Raw genomic sequence first — 13,778 nt, forward strand, 5'->3', positions numbered from 1 at the left:
ATGTACAAAAAGCAGTTTGTAGCAGATTATATTATGTGATCATATTGCCTATGAAAGTAGAGGACCCCCACCCCTTAAAATTAAATCCTACATGTCAGGGATGAATTAGGCTTTTGAGTGGTTGATAATCTAAGCACATATTTGACTGCTTGAAGAATGAATGAAACCCTTTTTTATAATGTATATCAATTCCTCAGGAAGATCTTCACTTTGTTAATTTTTCTCAAATTAGATATTAAAATTGACATTATGAACTATTGAGCTGTACATTTTACTGTATGTAATTTACACCTAATAAACTTGACTTTTTTTAAAAAAAGCAAAACGAAAAAAGTTCTGATGTCACCTAGCTGTTCATTTGAATAGGGGATTCATCCATGTGATCTCTCATTTACAGAGGGACCAGAACAGCCCATCACATCTGAGGCACAGAATAGAATCCAAACCCTTGTTTTTTGCCTCCTTGGGTCACATTTTCGTTTCCCAAGACATGCTCTAGGTTAGTGGTTTATTCTTCCTACTGATTCCCAGCAGTTTAGGTCATCTTGATATGCATACAGAGATTTTGTTAAGTAAACCAGCTCTTAACAGTTTCAGAAAATGTGACAAACTTTCCTTCTGCAGAAGTAAGCTGCACGGCTCTGTAGGGGAGGGCTGTCCCATGCTTATCTTGAATCCTCTGAGGCTTGTTAGGAGATGCAGCAGGCACAGGTAGAGCTCGTGGGTACATATATTTCTCTTCAGCAGCTAAACCAGTCACTCTGGATTCATTTACTGGAGTGGAACGGGTGTAAACTCACGCTACATTTTTTCCTCCCTGCACTGGCTTCCCAGGGAGGCCTGTTGTTGGCCTTGGCCTGTAGCCTAGTAGGTCTTTGCATGCAGGAGTGTAGGCAGCCAGTTGTGTCCTGTTCTTTGCTATAATGTTGAACTGCCACCCTATCATTGTTTCTGGTCCTAACCAGAAAAAGGAAAAAACCATTCTTAAGGGGCTGTGTCCGCTCAGAGCTTTCTGTCTCAGGAAAGAGACGTGCTGTTGTTACTCTTGCATCTTATGAGCCAGCTCGAAGGTGCAAACTCAGGCAGGTGCGGGGAAGTGCTCTTTTGAGAAAATCAGCGTCTTCACTGCTTACAAATACTCACGGCCATTACCATGAACCTGAAAAACAGGTTTTGACCTTAGTGCTAGGGATCCTGGTAGAGGAAAGGGTAAAATAGGCCTAGGCTGGGCATCCTACAAGTTAGAACCTGTGTGGAGAGGCCACGGAACAACTCTCATGGTCACTGTTGAACCTTTCCACTGTGATACTGTGTTAGGTCAGGAGCTGCCAGGGCCCCTGGATCAGGTGCAGGGCAGTTATAGATAGATGCTTGTATAGTGGGAGAGACCAAGTGCTGTGTGTAGCGTCTTAAACCCTAGAGTTTGTGCTCATCCCCATCCAGGTTCAGCCACCAAATATATGGCCCACTTCCCCTTTGGGGCTTCAGGACTTGAGTAAGTTAAAAAACTGTGTGTGGAAGGCAAGGACCACACTGATAATCAGGGCTCAGCAGACTGCACGGCCAAGGCAGGCCAGGGGTGAGTGGGCAGACACGCTTGGGTGGGGAGGGGAGGAGGCTCTTGGACTGCCATGGCTGTGACTGACTGCATTTTGAGGCTGACATGCGGGTGTGGGCCTGCTGCTGTGCCCAGTTTACCTGGAATGTTCCATCAGTCCCATGTGGGAGTTGGGAGAGTACACTTAACCTTTTCACCCCTTAGTGCCCAGGTTTTTGTGTCAATTTGTAGGAACGTAACACTAAAACAGGTATAAAACAAGTGTAAACAGCAGTCTTCCATCCTGCCTCCCAGGGATAGCCTCTTTCATGCCTCACTGTACTAAATAGTGTGCTAATACTGTTTCTCAGTGTGTCAGCTTTGGACAGTGAGGGTTGGCCCTTGAGACCACAAGTTCTGGCCTCAGCTTTCCAATACCCAGCAATGACAGTCGAAGTATCATGACTGAGTAAATATTGTTCACTGCTGAGTCAAGTGGTGACTGGCTTATGGTTTCCCTCAGGAAATCTTAAAATGACTTCTTTGCATTTTCATCCTTGGGTTTTTTTCTGTGTACCTGTGATTAGTTTTTCCCAATTCCCCTAGAATTGCCAAACCCCACGTTTAAACCACATAGGTAACTGTTCCTCTTTTCCTGGAACTCTCCTCCTTCCTGCTGCAGCCTGCGCTGGCTGCTGTTCAGGCCTGCCTCTGTGTCTCCCTCCATCACCTTGGGGGCTCCCTCTGCCTGTGGCAACCTGGAGAAGAAGGCATGTGTGAAGCCTTGCAAATCTAACCTCTGTTCTGCCCTTTGGCTGATACAGAATTACAGATTGAAAGTGCTGCTTATGTCTCTCTTTTGGGGGAACAGTTTGAGGTTCACCACATAATTGAGGGAAAGGCATGGAGATTTCCAGTTCCCACATAGCCTTCCTCACTATATCCCCCACTAGAGTGGTGCATTTGTTACAGTTGATGAACCTACATTGATACATCATCATCCAGAGCCCATAGTTTACCTTAGGGTTCACTCTTGGTATTGTGTGTTCTGTAGGTTTGGAGAAATGCATATTGACACGTATCTACCATCGCAGTTTCACACAGAATAGTTTCACTGTCCTAAAAATCCTTTGTGTTCCACCTATTCATCCCTCCCTTCCTCCTAACCCCTCACAACCACTGAAAGGATCTTTTTACTGTCTCCACAGTTTTGCCTTTTCCAGAATGTCATATAGTTGGAATCATAGGTGTGTAGTATTCTTAGATTGGCTTCTTTCACTTAGTAATGCACATGTATGCTCCTCCACATCTTTTCATGTCTTGATAGCGCCTTTCTTTTTAGTGTTGAATAATATTGTTTGGATGTACCACAGCTTATCCATTCACCTACTGGAAAACATCATGGTTGCTTCCAAATTGTGGCAAAATTTTGAATGAATAAAACTTTTTGGAATGAATAAAACTTCTGTAAACATCAGTGTGCAGGTGTCTGTGTGGATGTTAGTTTTCAGTTCCTTTGGGAGCATGATTGCTGAATTATATATTCAGAGTATGTTTTGTGAGAAACCTCCAAACTGTTTGCGGACAGCTGTACCATTTTGCATTCCCTCGGGTAATGGAGGAGAGTTCCTGTTGCTCCACATTCTTGCCATTGCCAGCGTGTGTTCTGGATTTTGGCTTTTGGTCATTCTAATAGGTGTGCAGTAATAGCTCATTGTTTTAATTTGCATTTCTCTGAGGACATATGATGAGCATCTTTTCATTGCTTACTTGCCTTCTGTAAACCTTTAATGAGGTTTTCATTAAGATCTTTGGCCCATTTTTTTAATTTTAAAATTAAATTTGTTATTGTTGAGTTATAAGTGGTCTTTGTATATTTTGGATGACAGTCCTTTATCAGATGTATCTCTTGCAGATATATTCTCTCAGTCTGGTTTTGTCTTTCACAGAGCAGAAGTTTGTCATTTTAATGAAGTTCAGTTTATCAGTTATTTCTTTCATGGGATCATATCTTTGGTGTTGTGTCTAAAAAGTCATCACCATACGCAAGGTACATGTTGGTCTTTTAAATTGCTCCTAGTTTCCTCCCTTTTTTTTTTTTTTAATATTTATTTATTTGGCTGCGTTGGGTCTTAGTTGCAGCATGCAGGACCCAGTTCCCTGATCAGGGATTGAACCTGGGCCCCCTGCATTGGAAGCTCGGGGCTCTAGCCACTGGACCACCAGGGAAGTCCCAGTTTCCTCTTTTTTAAATCTTGTGTGTGTGTGTGGATTTTTTTCACTTTGGTTGTGAGGTCTGCTGTTCTCTGTGTCCTGATGCCCTGTTCTTGTTTTGTGGGCACCAGGTCCCCACCATGTCGATTCCAAGGCTGTGTGTGGGTTGGGGATTTTGTTTGTTTTTTATTGTTTTTTTCTTTTTAAATGTCTTCTGTCTTCTCTCCAAATTCTTTGTTTCAGTCACTTGCATTGGGGGCTTCTTAAAGGGAGATAGGGGCGTGGCTATTTGAGGGCCTCCAGGTGCAAGAATCCATAGGTCCTTGCTTTGAGGCCTCTGGGTTACATGTGAGGGTCTTCAGGGAAGTGTGCCTCCCTGTTGATTTTGCCCATATCCGTCTGTTTCCAGTACAGTGCACCCCATGCCCTCCTCTGCCTGGATAGTGGAGTCAGGGCCCCTGGTTCAGCCGCTCCAAAAAGGTCCCTTGGCTCTCCTGCAGAGCTGAGGATGAGCACTCGGTCAGGGTCAGACCTCACCAAAATTTGCTGACTTCTGTCACCTCTTTCCACCTCCCCCCACTTTTCTCTTTTGAGTCAGTCATCACTTATTTCTTCATTGGTAACGATTTCAGGAGTAAGCTGAGATAAATGTGTGTGTTCAGTTTATTCTGTCTTCCATAATTTATCATCATCTATAGGAAAAATGGCTGTCTGCAGAAAAGGAAATATAGTAAAGATATTTTTAAATTTTACTTTTATAACTAGGTAATATTATTCAAAACCAAAAAGCATTAAAGTGTTGAAAGTGCACTGAAGCCTGCTGGAAGCGCCTCCAGGGGACACCTCTAGGACCATTGGAGCATCTAAGTCACAGTGGGGTAGTGATTCTGACCTACTGAGTAAACTAGGAATGCACAAGTTCACACTATATCAATATATGGAGAAGTGGTTCCTTGCAGTAGAATGCTAACTAACTAATAGCTGGAAGGAATGACTCAATAGAAAATCACCATTTGACAGTCCTCATGGTAATAATTCAGCCAGGAAATGTCAGAGTGCTAAAACTAGAAGGTGGAAGTTGGATGAGGAGCAGGACATGGACTTAGTCACCAAATACTCACTGATGACTAAGGCAGAAAGTAACTTGCAGTGGAGGCCTGGCGACTCCACCTGAGCCTGTCATCAGAGGTGATAAGGAATGGTGGGGATCTGGGGCACGCCCCCCAGGTGGAGTGCAGTGGGGCGTGCCTGTGGCAGGCCCATATCTGTGTCCTTCATGGGTCTGGCCTCTGACCCCAGCAGTGTCCATCCAAAGTCCAAAGACTGGGGAGTTCATTGTTACTTCTAGGGGGGTTAGGTATGCAGGGCAAGGCTCCTTCCAAGCCTTGACAGTGGCTTCCACCAACACCCTCTCAGAGGTCAGGTGCAAGCAGCTCCTGCCTGCTTGGAACAAGTTCTCTGTGGTTCATTTGGTTTTCTGTCAACACTCACACAGAGTTCTTCCCAGTTGAAGGCTGCCCAGCTCTCCACAGCTTGACTTCACCATAGGTGCCAAAAGTCCAGATTCCTGGCTTCCCTGGTGGCGCAGTGGTTAAGAATCCGCCTGCCAATGCAGGGGACACAGGTTCGAGCCCTGGTCCAGGAAGAGCCCACATGCTGCGGAGCAGCTAAGCCTGTGTGCCACAACTACTGAGCCTGTGCTCTAGAGCCTGCGAGCCACAGCTACTGAAGCCCACATGCCTAGAGCCAGTGCTCTGCAACAAGAGAAGCCACTGCAGTGAGAAACCTGCGCACAGCAACAAAGATCCACCTCAGCCATTAATTAATTAATTATTTTTTAAAGTCCAAATTCCTAAGCATTTGAGAAAGTGACCGTTTTTTCCTAAGGCCTTGTTTGCAAATAAAACAGTTGAAGGAGGAGAGTACTGAGCATGGAGAGGCCAGGCCTGTGCAGCTCTGGTGCCTTGGGCACCTTTTGGGACAGGAGATCCTCTCCTCCTTGAGCCTCACTCTCCCGCAGCTGTGGTCACTTGTTCCTTCCTATAGGTCTGGGTGTCTGGGCCTGCTCTCTGACCTTGGGTCCAGCCAGCTCAGTGGTATCCTAGCGTTTCTGCCCTGCTGAGTGAGGAGAGCCTGGTGGGAGCCCAAACACAGCACACGTGTTCTCGTACAAGCATGTTGCTGCACCACACAGGCCCTCTCTGGGACAACACTGACCACAGCTCTTGGGAAGGTGTCCCCTGGCAGGCTCCCCAGGGTCATTGTTGTGGGCTCACCCTTAGACTGAATGCCCTGGTGTGCTGCCCTAGAGCCCAGGTGTTCTCACTCCACCGGTCCTGCCTGCAGGGTGTGCTAAGCTCTCAGCGTGTTGGGAAAGGTTGGTCTCTTTTGGTCTCTGCCATGGGCCCTCCTAGCTTCTTGTGTGTTAGTTGCCTTAACATTGGACTGTTTTTCACTGAGACTTGGAGCAGTTGGGAGACATGGTAGGGCCTTGGAGTGGTTGTTTATGGCCCCTTGAAAAGCTCTGTATTAGATTATGGAGAATCTAGCATTCATTTGAAAGCCACACCTCTCCACGCATGTTGGACATTGCACCCCACAGTGACAGGTTGTAGGACTTAGAGGTAAGTTACCCTGAGGCCTTGGGCGTCACTTCCTGATACAATGGCAGTAGCTGCTTCAAAATCCGGTCAGCCCTGTTCTAAGATTCCCATTCTCTCCCTTTTAAGGGTGATTTTAGGGCTCGAGAGGCAGGCAGGCAGGACTTTTTCTTTTGGATAGGAACCAGAATTTCATCAGCTTATGCCTTGTGAGTTTTCAGGAGAGATAACAGGATGTCCATCTGTCTGTCTGTGGATGAGTCTGTCTCTGAGCTGCTGCTGCTTTGCTGGCCCTGGGCAGCACAGAAAGAGACACAAGGACTCCTTGTATCTGCAGGTTTCTCTGGCCAGTGTTGCTCCCACCAGTCTACAGCATGGGGAATATCTTTGCAAACCTCTTCAAGGGCCTTTTTGGCAAAAAAGAAATGCGCATTCTCATGGTGGGCCTAGATGCTGCGGGAAAGACCACCATCCTGTACAAACTGAAGCTGGGTGAAATCGTGACCACCATTCCCACTATAGGTGAGGAGGCTGGGCCTCGGGAGGCTAGGGGATAGTGGTAGCCCTAGGGAGAGCCTCACACTGGGTCTCCTCCAGGCTTCAACGTGGAAACCGTGGAATACAAGAACATCAGCTTCACTGTGTGGGACGTGGGTGGCCAGGACAAGATCCGGCCTCTGTGGCGCCACTACTTCCAGAACACACAAGGTGAGGGTGGGCCACCCCATTACAACCCTCAGGAGGGGGGCTATGGCCTTTGGGAGAGGTTGGGAGTGTCCCAGGTGCCTACACTAATGCTTACTGTTCCCTATGCAGGTCTCATCTTCGTGGTTGACAGCAATGACAGAGAGCGTGTGAATGAGGCCCGAGAGGAGCTTATGAGGATGCTGGCAGAAGACGAGCTCAGGGACGCTGTTCTGCTCGTGTTTGCTAACAAACAGGTACGCATGACTGAGCCACCCTGTGTGCTGGTGGTGGGTGCACGTTAGGCAGCCAGCCTCTCAGCGATGGAGGTCTGACGAGGCGGAGGTCACAGGTCAGGTGGAGAGGGTTCCGTGCAGTCCCCTTGACCCACGCCTGCTTTGCTACCCTCCCCCCTAGGACCTCCCCAATGCCATGAATGCAGCTGAGATCACGGACAAGCTGGGTCTGCACTCTCTGCGCCACAGGAACTGGTACATTCAGGCTACCTGTGCCACCAGCGGGGACGGGCTCTATGAGGGACTGGACTGGCTGTCCAATCAGCTCCGGAACCAGAAGTGAGCTGTACTCCTCTCTCCTCCCTTCACACTCCCTCCTTCTGCCCTCGCTTTACTCTCATGTGGCAAACGTGCCCCTGTGGTGTGAGTGCCAGAAGCTGTCTCCATGGTCGGTCACAGTGTGCTTCACCATGCTGTAAATGTGCAGACGCAGCCTGCAACTGGGTTTTTATTTAATGTAAATAGTTTTTGTTTCCAATGAGGCAGTTTCTGGTACTCCTATGCAATATTACTCAGCTTTTTTTATTGTAAAAAGAAAATCAACCCACTGTTTAGTACTGAGAAGGGATTTTAGGCACACGGGTCATCCAGGAGTCGCTGTGTCAGAAAAGCCCGATGTTCCTCTTCTGGGCTTTACGTCTGTGTTGAGATCCATTTTGGTGGTTGGTTTTTAACCCAAACTCAGTGCATTTTTTAAAATAGTTACAAATACAAGATAAGGAGAACACTTGAACACACAGAAGGGAGAAATGTGCCTAGTGTAGGTTCTGCAGTAATGGCCTGAGTCCAGTCCACCAGTGGTCTGTTTCCCGTTGGGAACGTGAAACGGGGCAGAACCAGCTATGATCCATTCTGCATGGTCACAATAGGGTCCCTGTGATTTGCTCTGTCTTGGGTCATCCCACACCCCATAGCGTTTGTGCTTGTATCTGTGCTTACATGGCTGCCCAGGAGATGGGCTGGAGGCTGCAGCCACCACTCTCAGACCCCTTGGAGGAACCCCAGCCTTTTCTTGGGTCAGCATGGGCACTTTGGTTGGAACGCTCTGGTTTGAGCGGGAGCCCTGCAGTCCCCTTGCTTGCCTGCTCCGGGCTCTCTGGGGTCTCACCAGCAGGAGCGCGGGTGGTCATCCTTGAGCCCCAGCCCCTCGGAGCCCCTGTCTATGTGTGCTTTCACTCCCTCAGCCTGCAAGGGTCAGATTTGCCATCGAAAAATGATAACCTCTACTTTTTTCTTTTGTATTTTGATAAACACTGAAGAAGCTGGAGCTGTTAAACTTTATCTTGGGGAAAACCTCAGAACTGGTTTATTTGGTGTCGTGGAACCTCTTAATGCTTTCAATACACAATTAGTAATCAACTGTTTTGTATACTTGTTTTCAGTTTTCATTTCGACAAACAGGCACTGTAATTACAGCTATTAGAATAAAATCTCTTAACTATTTCATGGCTCTCCCATTTTTGGGTGCCCCTGACTGACAGTCTGCCTCTTGGAAGCTGGGCAGGGACAGCTGCTTCCTCCTCACTTAGGGAGGGCAGCATTGATCTGACTTGCCCTGTTCCCTCTCTCTGCCCATCCCTTCCCTGCCACCCGACCCTTGTCGCCCTACCCCCCTCCCCCACCGCTTCACTTTCCATGGGTGGGTGTGGGTATGTCCCAGTGCCCTTGTGGTGACCACCTCATTGGTCTCATGCTGGCAGTCCAGCCCCCTGGTCCCAGTCTTGGCAATGCCTGGTTGTGAAAGGAACGGCAGGGTCACCATATGGAGTATGCCCAAAAGGCTAGGGCCAGGTGGTATGTGGAGGAAACCCCCCACCCTTCCTAACATCCACCCTCTGTGGTACCCCCCAAGCCAGCCAGCTTGTCCTCTGGAGGGGCGGGAACCCCTGGCCAAGCTCCACGTCACTGCCACAGCGATTGACCCATGCCTGGCTGGGTGCTTTGTGCACCTGTGCCATAGACCCTGTCCCACTTTTGCAGGGGTTATCCCTCTGACCTGGAGCCCTTCTTGGCACCCTTGTTCCCCCCACTGGGTGCAGGCATTGGCAGGTGAAGTTCCAGGTGTCCTTTCCCCCAGAAGGCAGGCTGCCCCACCATAAATAATGATCTGCTCTAACAGGTTGAAAACCAGTGCTGAGTGCTCTGAAGACAGAATTGCCTTCAGCTCTCATTTCTTTGAAAATCAGAAGCAAAACAAGAACCTCCATAATGAATCCAGGCTGGGTTTTGTCTTTATTCCAATGTGGTTGTAAGATGTTTTCACTTCTTCTGTGGAGGGCCAGGTTGTATGTATGCCTCCCAGCCTTGGAGATGGGGGGCCGGGTGGAGGGAGCCAGTGCCATAGCACGCAAAGGGGATGGGGGTGAGACAGTGGTTAAGAGGTCCCTTGGTGGCCTGGAGAGACAAGGGTGGCTCCAGGTACAAGTCCAGCTCCCCATGATCTAAATGCCCAGGCTGCCCCTTCTAGCATGCTCACCTACCTGCAGCTGAGCACTCTTTGGCCCCTCTGCCTTCCCTGCTGGCCACACATGACCCGGAGCTCTTGGTACACCTGAAGTTGATGCAGGGGACCAGGCCAACATGGGACCCCAGGATGCTGACCACCAAAAGGACAGTGCCCCTCCCAATGGGCTTGCAGGTAGTCTTGCTGGAACTCGAGATTTACCACATTTTCACACATCACGTTCTACTGTGACACATGACAGCAACCTTCCCTTTAGTATGAGACACTTTCCACTTAAAATAAGTTTATTTAAGTACAAAGAATGAGTCAACACAAAGAAGAATAGAAGTAGCCATACTTGGCCACAACTAAGCCTCTTTGGGGACCTGGGGTGACCCCCACAGGCCCGCTCTCCAGATCCCTGGGCCTCAGTCGCTGTCATGCCTGCGCTTCCTCTTGCAGCAAGTCGAGGAGTCTGAGTCATGCCTAAGGGAGACCAAGGGACACCTGGCGTGAGGGCCGCTGCCTGCCCAGCACTGTGTCTCCATCCCCAGGCAGCTGCACCTACTGGATGGGAGCAGGGGGCTGTGAGGAATCCGGCCCCTTCCCGTGCTCCTTTTCTTTCCTCCTCTTCTCTTTCTTGTGCCTCTTCTTCTTTTTCTTCTCCTTCCTGCTCTTCCTGTGGCTTTCAGGGCTGCAAAGGATGATACGGAGTGCCAGGAGCCTCTGGGGTTTTGGGGGTCTAGCCGGGGTGGGGCCACCACAGTAGCCACTGACCATGTGTAGCCATTTCAACCTCAAATCACTAAAGGAAACTCCTCAGTACCGTGTGTGGCCAGTGGCTACCATGGTGGGCATCACAGACACATTCCAACCACGGCAGAAAGGTCTGCAGGGCAGCACCTGACAATCTCATGGCTCCTTCCAGCCTTCCCATTGGGATGCCCCTGCAACTCTTGGGGCCGGGTGGTGACCCCCTCCTGTGCTCCCCAGACCCTCGCACAAGTGGCCCATGTCTGAGCATCCTCCTCCAGGGCCCCTGACCCTGCAGGAGGTTGGTAGGCAGTCCTGAGGCTGCTCCAGGGCTCAGAATCTCCAGAGGCTCCTCAAAAGAAAAAAGGGGCTGGAGCTGGGGAGTTCACTGACTGGAGAAGCAGCCAACATGCCGAGAAAACAGTGAGTTCTGTGCCCTGGGAGGCCTTACCCCGGCTCCACCTTCTCCTCTGACCGAGGCTTCTTTTTGGTCGAGGCCGGGGAGGTCCCTGTCCGACTGCTCTCCACGCGGTGGTGCTGCCGAGAAAAGCCACAAGCCACTCAGGGGGTGTGCGGGGCGCCCTGGCATACCGACCGGCGAGAACCAGCCAGAAGCTGGGAGGGTATCCCCAAAGAGAGACGGCCTGCCCCCATGGCCCTCAACAGGAAGAGGCACTCAGACCGCCCCCCACCCCACCATGGGATCCCAGGATGTTTGGGGGTAGTTACCGTGAACACTGAAAGCCCCAGCTTAGCAGCCTCTTTGTCTTCCCGGGACAGCGCCACTCGACCTGCAGAGCCACTGCGGGGACGTGGGTGAGATCCCCCCATGGTGAGACACACCCCCACAGACACACCCACGGCGAGGACCGCCCATCCCCAGGCCTCCCTAGAGAAGTGGTGCGCCCAGACGACCCGTGCTAGCGTCCACCTGGGCGGCTGACAGTACGGAGCCCCGAGGAGCCACGCCCTCGCGATTTCTGGGGCCCCCAAGGACCCTCTGGCCCCGCACCTGGAGCTCCCCAGGCCCAGGAGCCGGTCCACTCCCTTCTCGGGGTCACCGCCTTCCCGCTTACAGACTTCAACAAAGTCCTGTTGGGGAGGGGAGTGCAAGTGCTCACCGCAGCGCAGGGTCAGACCCCTCCCAATCCCGACCCCGCACTCCAGGAGGGCCCATCTCTCACCTCCTTGCTCAGGCCGGTGGGCTGCTTCCTTACGTTCTTGTAGCCTCTGCGGGGGCCGCGCGTGAGCTTCAGGGAGCTGCGGGCCTCGCCTCGGCCCCTGCCCCTGCCGCGCCCCCACCCGGAGGTAAACCAACACCCTCCCCACCCCCACCCCGGCCCAAGCTCTCAAGGCGCACTCACAGCGCTGCCATGAGCGCCTCCTGCTCCGCCTGCCTCACAGCCGCCAGCTCCTGCTCCCGACTCAGACCCGCGCTGTGCTCCCGGCCCTTGGCGTACCAGGTGAGGTCACGGCCCTTCTGCCAGCGGCCCACCGGGGCCATGAGCGAGTTGCCTGCGGGGAACGGAGCGCCGAGTGCTCGGCACGGCCCGCGGGTCGGCGCATCCCCAGCCCGCGAGCCCCCGGTCCCTGCGCCCCACTCACCCAGGTAGTTCTCCCTCTGCTTATCAGTCTTCACATCCTCCCAGCTGAACTGGTCCTGCCCGCCGCGCACGCCGCCCCGGCTGGAGCCGAACATGGTAACAGGCAACCCTCTACCTCCGGACTTCCCGGTACCCAGGCCCCACAGGTCCCCGCTTCCACTCACGCGTCGCACGCGGTGACGTCACGCCTGCGCCAAACCCGTGCGCTTGCGCTCTGTTCCCCCCTCGCCTCCCGAAGGTGTCCCGCCCTGGCGCGCCTGTGCCTCAGTGCCGGCCCCCGAGCGCTTGCGCACTGCCACGGGCCCAGCGGTGGCGCTGGCAAAGGTGCGGAGGCTGGACCCGGGCACCCCAATGACAGGACAGTCGTTATTAGAAGTCACATAATGTGGGTGACGCCCCAGAGTCACTGTTCCCATTGTGTGCCGTGTTCCCTTGGCTGTGCCGGCAGAGGGGCAGGCACTGGAGAGACGTCTGCAAACCCGCACTGAGTTTCCCGGCTATAGCTGCTTGAGGTTTCGATCAGGTAGCAGGCTGCCCCATAGACAGGGAGCCGCCAAGGTCAGGTCGCGCCTGCACCGCTCGTCCTCCGCCCTCGGGGGTACCGGCTGTGTCCAGTTCCCAAGGAAGCACACCTCATCGCGTTCGTTCCCCAGACAGCGCAGAGAACGCCTCAGTCACCCACAAAGTGTTGGCAGATGCTTCTCATTCGGCACCGTTTCGGTCATTGCTGCTGTCAGGTGATGGCTCAGTATCCGAAGTAAATTGAGCTAGTTGTAGGGCAAGCGCGTTCCGTTTATCACCAGAGCGAACCAGACTAGATTCAGTGATAACGGTGCTAGTGAGTGGAGGGGTGCCACTCTATTAGCCAACCCCTGCTGAATTGAAACCGTCGGGTGAACAAATGTTCTCTGAGGAATTTACAGCAAGGTGTCAAGAGTGTTATTCTGTATGCCCTTTGTATTAGTCCTTTCACAAGACACTGCCCTCCTTCAGGTTACTCAGTGAATTCACCTGATGGGCTGGCAGGACATTAAATGAGAAGAGGCCTTTCACCTGGCCTTCCTCTGAACCTGCTTTCTCGGGGAATCCCTCACTTGCCTGACGGCTGCCGGGGGCATCCTTGAGCAAGCCAGGTTGGCAGGGCCTGAAGTGGACAGCTGCTGTGGGGGCCGGGGGGTGGTGCAGTGCAGTGGACGTCCCCGTGCAGCTGTACAGTGCTGGTGTGGTGAGTGGACCAGAAGGGGTTGGCCTTCTGATCTAGAGATAAGGTACAGGGTTCATCTCCCACAGGCTGCTGGCTCCTGCCTCCCAGGTCATGAACAGAACGCCGTCCCCACCATCTACTATATGACAGTGCTCTACAACTGGCCCTCAGGTTTATGAAAAGGAGCCTGACAACCAAGGACCTAACGAGAAGCAGCCTCAGGCCTGGGCCGGGTCAGCTGCCTTAAAAAGGCTGGGAATTGCTCCCTTGGGTCTTGCAGGAAGGCTGCCAGGGTAAAATCAACCCCTGGAGCAGAAAGGCAGCAGTCAACTGGAAGGCCTAGCAGATTATAGCTACAATGCACTGCAGACCTCAGTGGTGTTAACAAAGAGGGGCGGCCAGTCCCTTTGGCCCCTTTGATGGGGAGCACCTTCCCACTGCGT

The 13,778-nt window shown here is 51.9% G+C and overlaps 3 protein-coding genes across 7 annotated transcripts in view; 2 read left to right on the top strand and 1 right to left on the bottom strand.

Moving 5' to 3' along the window:
• The window catches only part of WNT3A (Wnt family member 3A), a 79,668-nt gene extending 72,849 nt beyond the window's left edge, over positions 1 to 6,819 (top strand). For both annotated transcript variants that reach the window (XM_019937394.3, XM_073802926.1), the window contains exons 6-7: positions 398 to 499; positions 6,689 to 6,819. The gene's annotated coding sequence lies outside the window, so the exon portion shown is untranslated. The remainder of the gene's footprint in view (positions 1 to 397; positions 500 to 6,688) is intronic.
• ARF1 (ARF GTPase 1) overlaps positions 1 to 8,774 on the top strand; it is an 18,166-nt gene extending 9,392 nt beyond the window's left edge. For all 3 annotated transcript variants that reach the window (XM_033853717.2, XM_033853719.2, XM_033853718.2), the window contains exons 2-5: positions 6,689 to 6,873; positions 6,949 to 7,059; positions 7,168 to 7,292; positions 7,453 to 8,774. In XM_033853717.2, coding sequence (XP_033709608.1) covers positions 6,726 to 6,873; positions 6,949 to 7,059; positions 7,168 to 7,292; positions 7,453 to 7,614 — 546 coding nt within the window. In that variant the 5' untranslated portion in view covers positions 6,689 to 6,725 and the 3' untranslated portion in view covers positions 7,615 to 8,774. The remainder of the gene's footprint in view (positions 1 to 6,688; positions 6,874 to 6,948; positions 7,060 to 7,167; positions 7,293 to 7,452) is intronic.
• Positions 8,775 to 10,061: 1,287 nt separating this feature from the next.
• C3H1orf35 (chromosome 3 C1orf35 homolog) lies at positions 10,062 to 12,320 on the bottom strand. Of its 2 annotated transcripts, XM_033853709.2 has the most exons (8): positions 12,133 to 12,319; positions 11,892 to 12,042; positions 11,712 to 11,757; positions 11,540 to 11,619; positions 11,257 to 11,329; positions 10,979 to 11,064; positions 10,343 to 10,468; positions 10,062 to 10,260 (listed from the first exon to the last, which is right to left on the bottom strand). In XM_033853709.2, exons 1-8 carry the CDS (start codon positions 12,224 to 12,226, stop codon positions 10,203 to 10,205), a joined length of 714 nt encoding a protein of 237 aa, XP_033709600.1. In that variant the 5' UTR covers positions 12,227 to 12,319; the 3' UTR covers positions 10,062 to 10,202. The 2 variants fall into 2 exon arrangements, with proteins under 2 accessions (XP_033709600.1, XP_073659034.1); XM_073802933.1 differs by lacking the exons at positions 11,540 to 11,619; positions 11,712 to 11,757 and having other exon boundaries at positions 12,133 to 12,320.
• Between the last annotated feature and the right edge of the window lie 1,458 nt (positions 12,321 to 13,778).

Source organism: Tursiops truncatus, chromosome 3, assembly GCF_011762595.2.
Source record: "Tursiops truncatus isolate mTurTru1 chromosome 3, mTurTru1.mat.Y, whole genome shotgun sequence".
In the NCBI taxonomy this organism is placed as follows: Eukaryota; Metazoa; Chordata; class Mammalia; order Artiodactyla; family Delphinidae; genus Tursiops; species Tursiops truncatus.

Bases quoted from the DNA above. Each gene is read 5' to 3' on its own strand.
- C3H1orf35 (XM_033853709.2), bottom strand. From the start codon at position 12,226: ATGTTCGGCTCCAGCCGGGGCGGCGTGCGCGGCGGGCAGGACCAGTTC. The intron at 12,043-12,132 runs GTGAGTGGGGCG...CGTTCCCCGCAG, and splicing joins GCAGAGGGAGAACTACCTGG to GCAACTCGCTCATGGCCCCG. The intron at 11,620-11,711 runs GTGAGAGATGGG...CCTCCCCAACAG, and splicing joins CCACCGGCCTGAGCAAGGAG to GACTTTGTTGAAGTCTGTAA.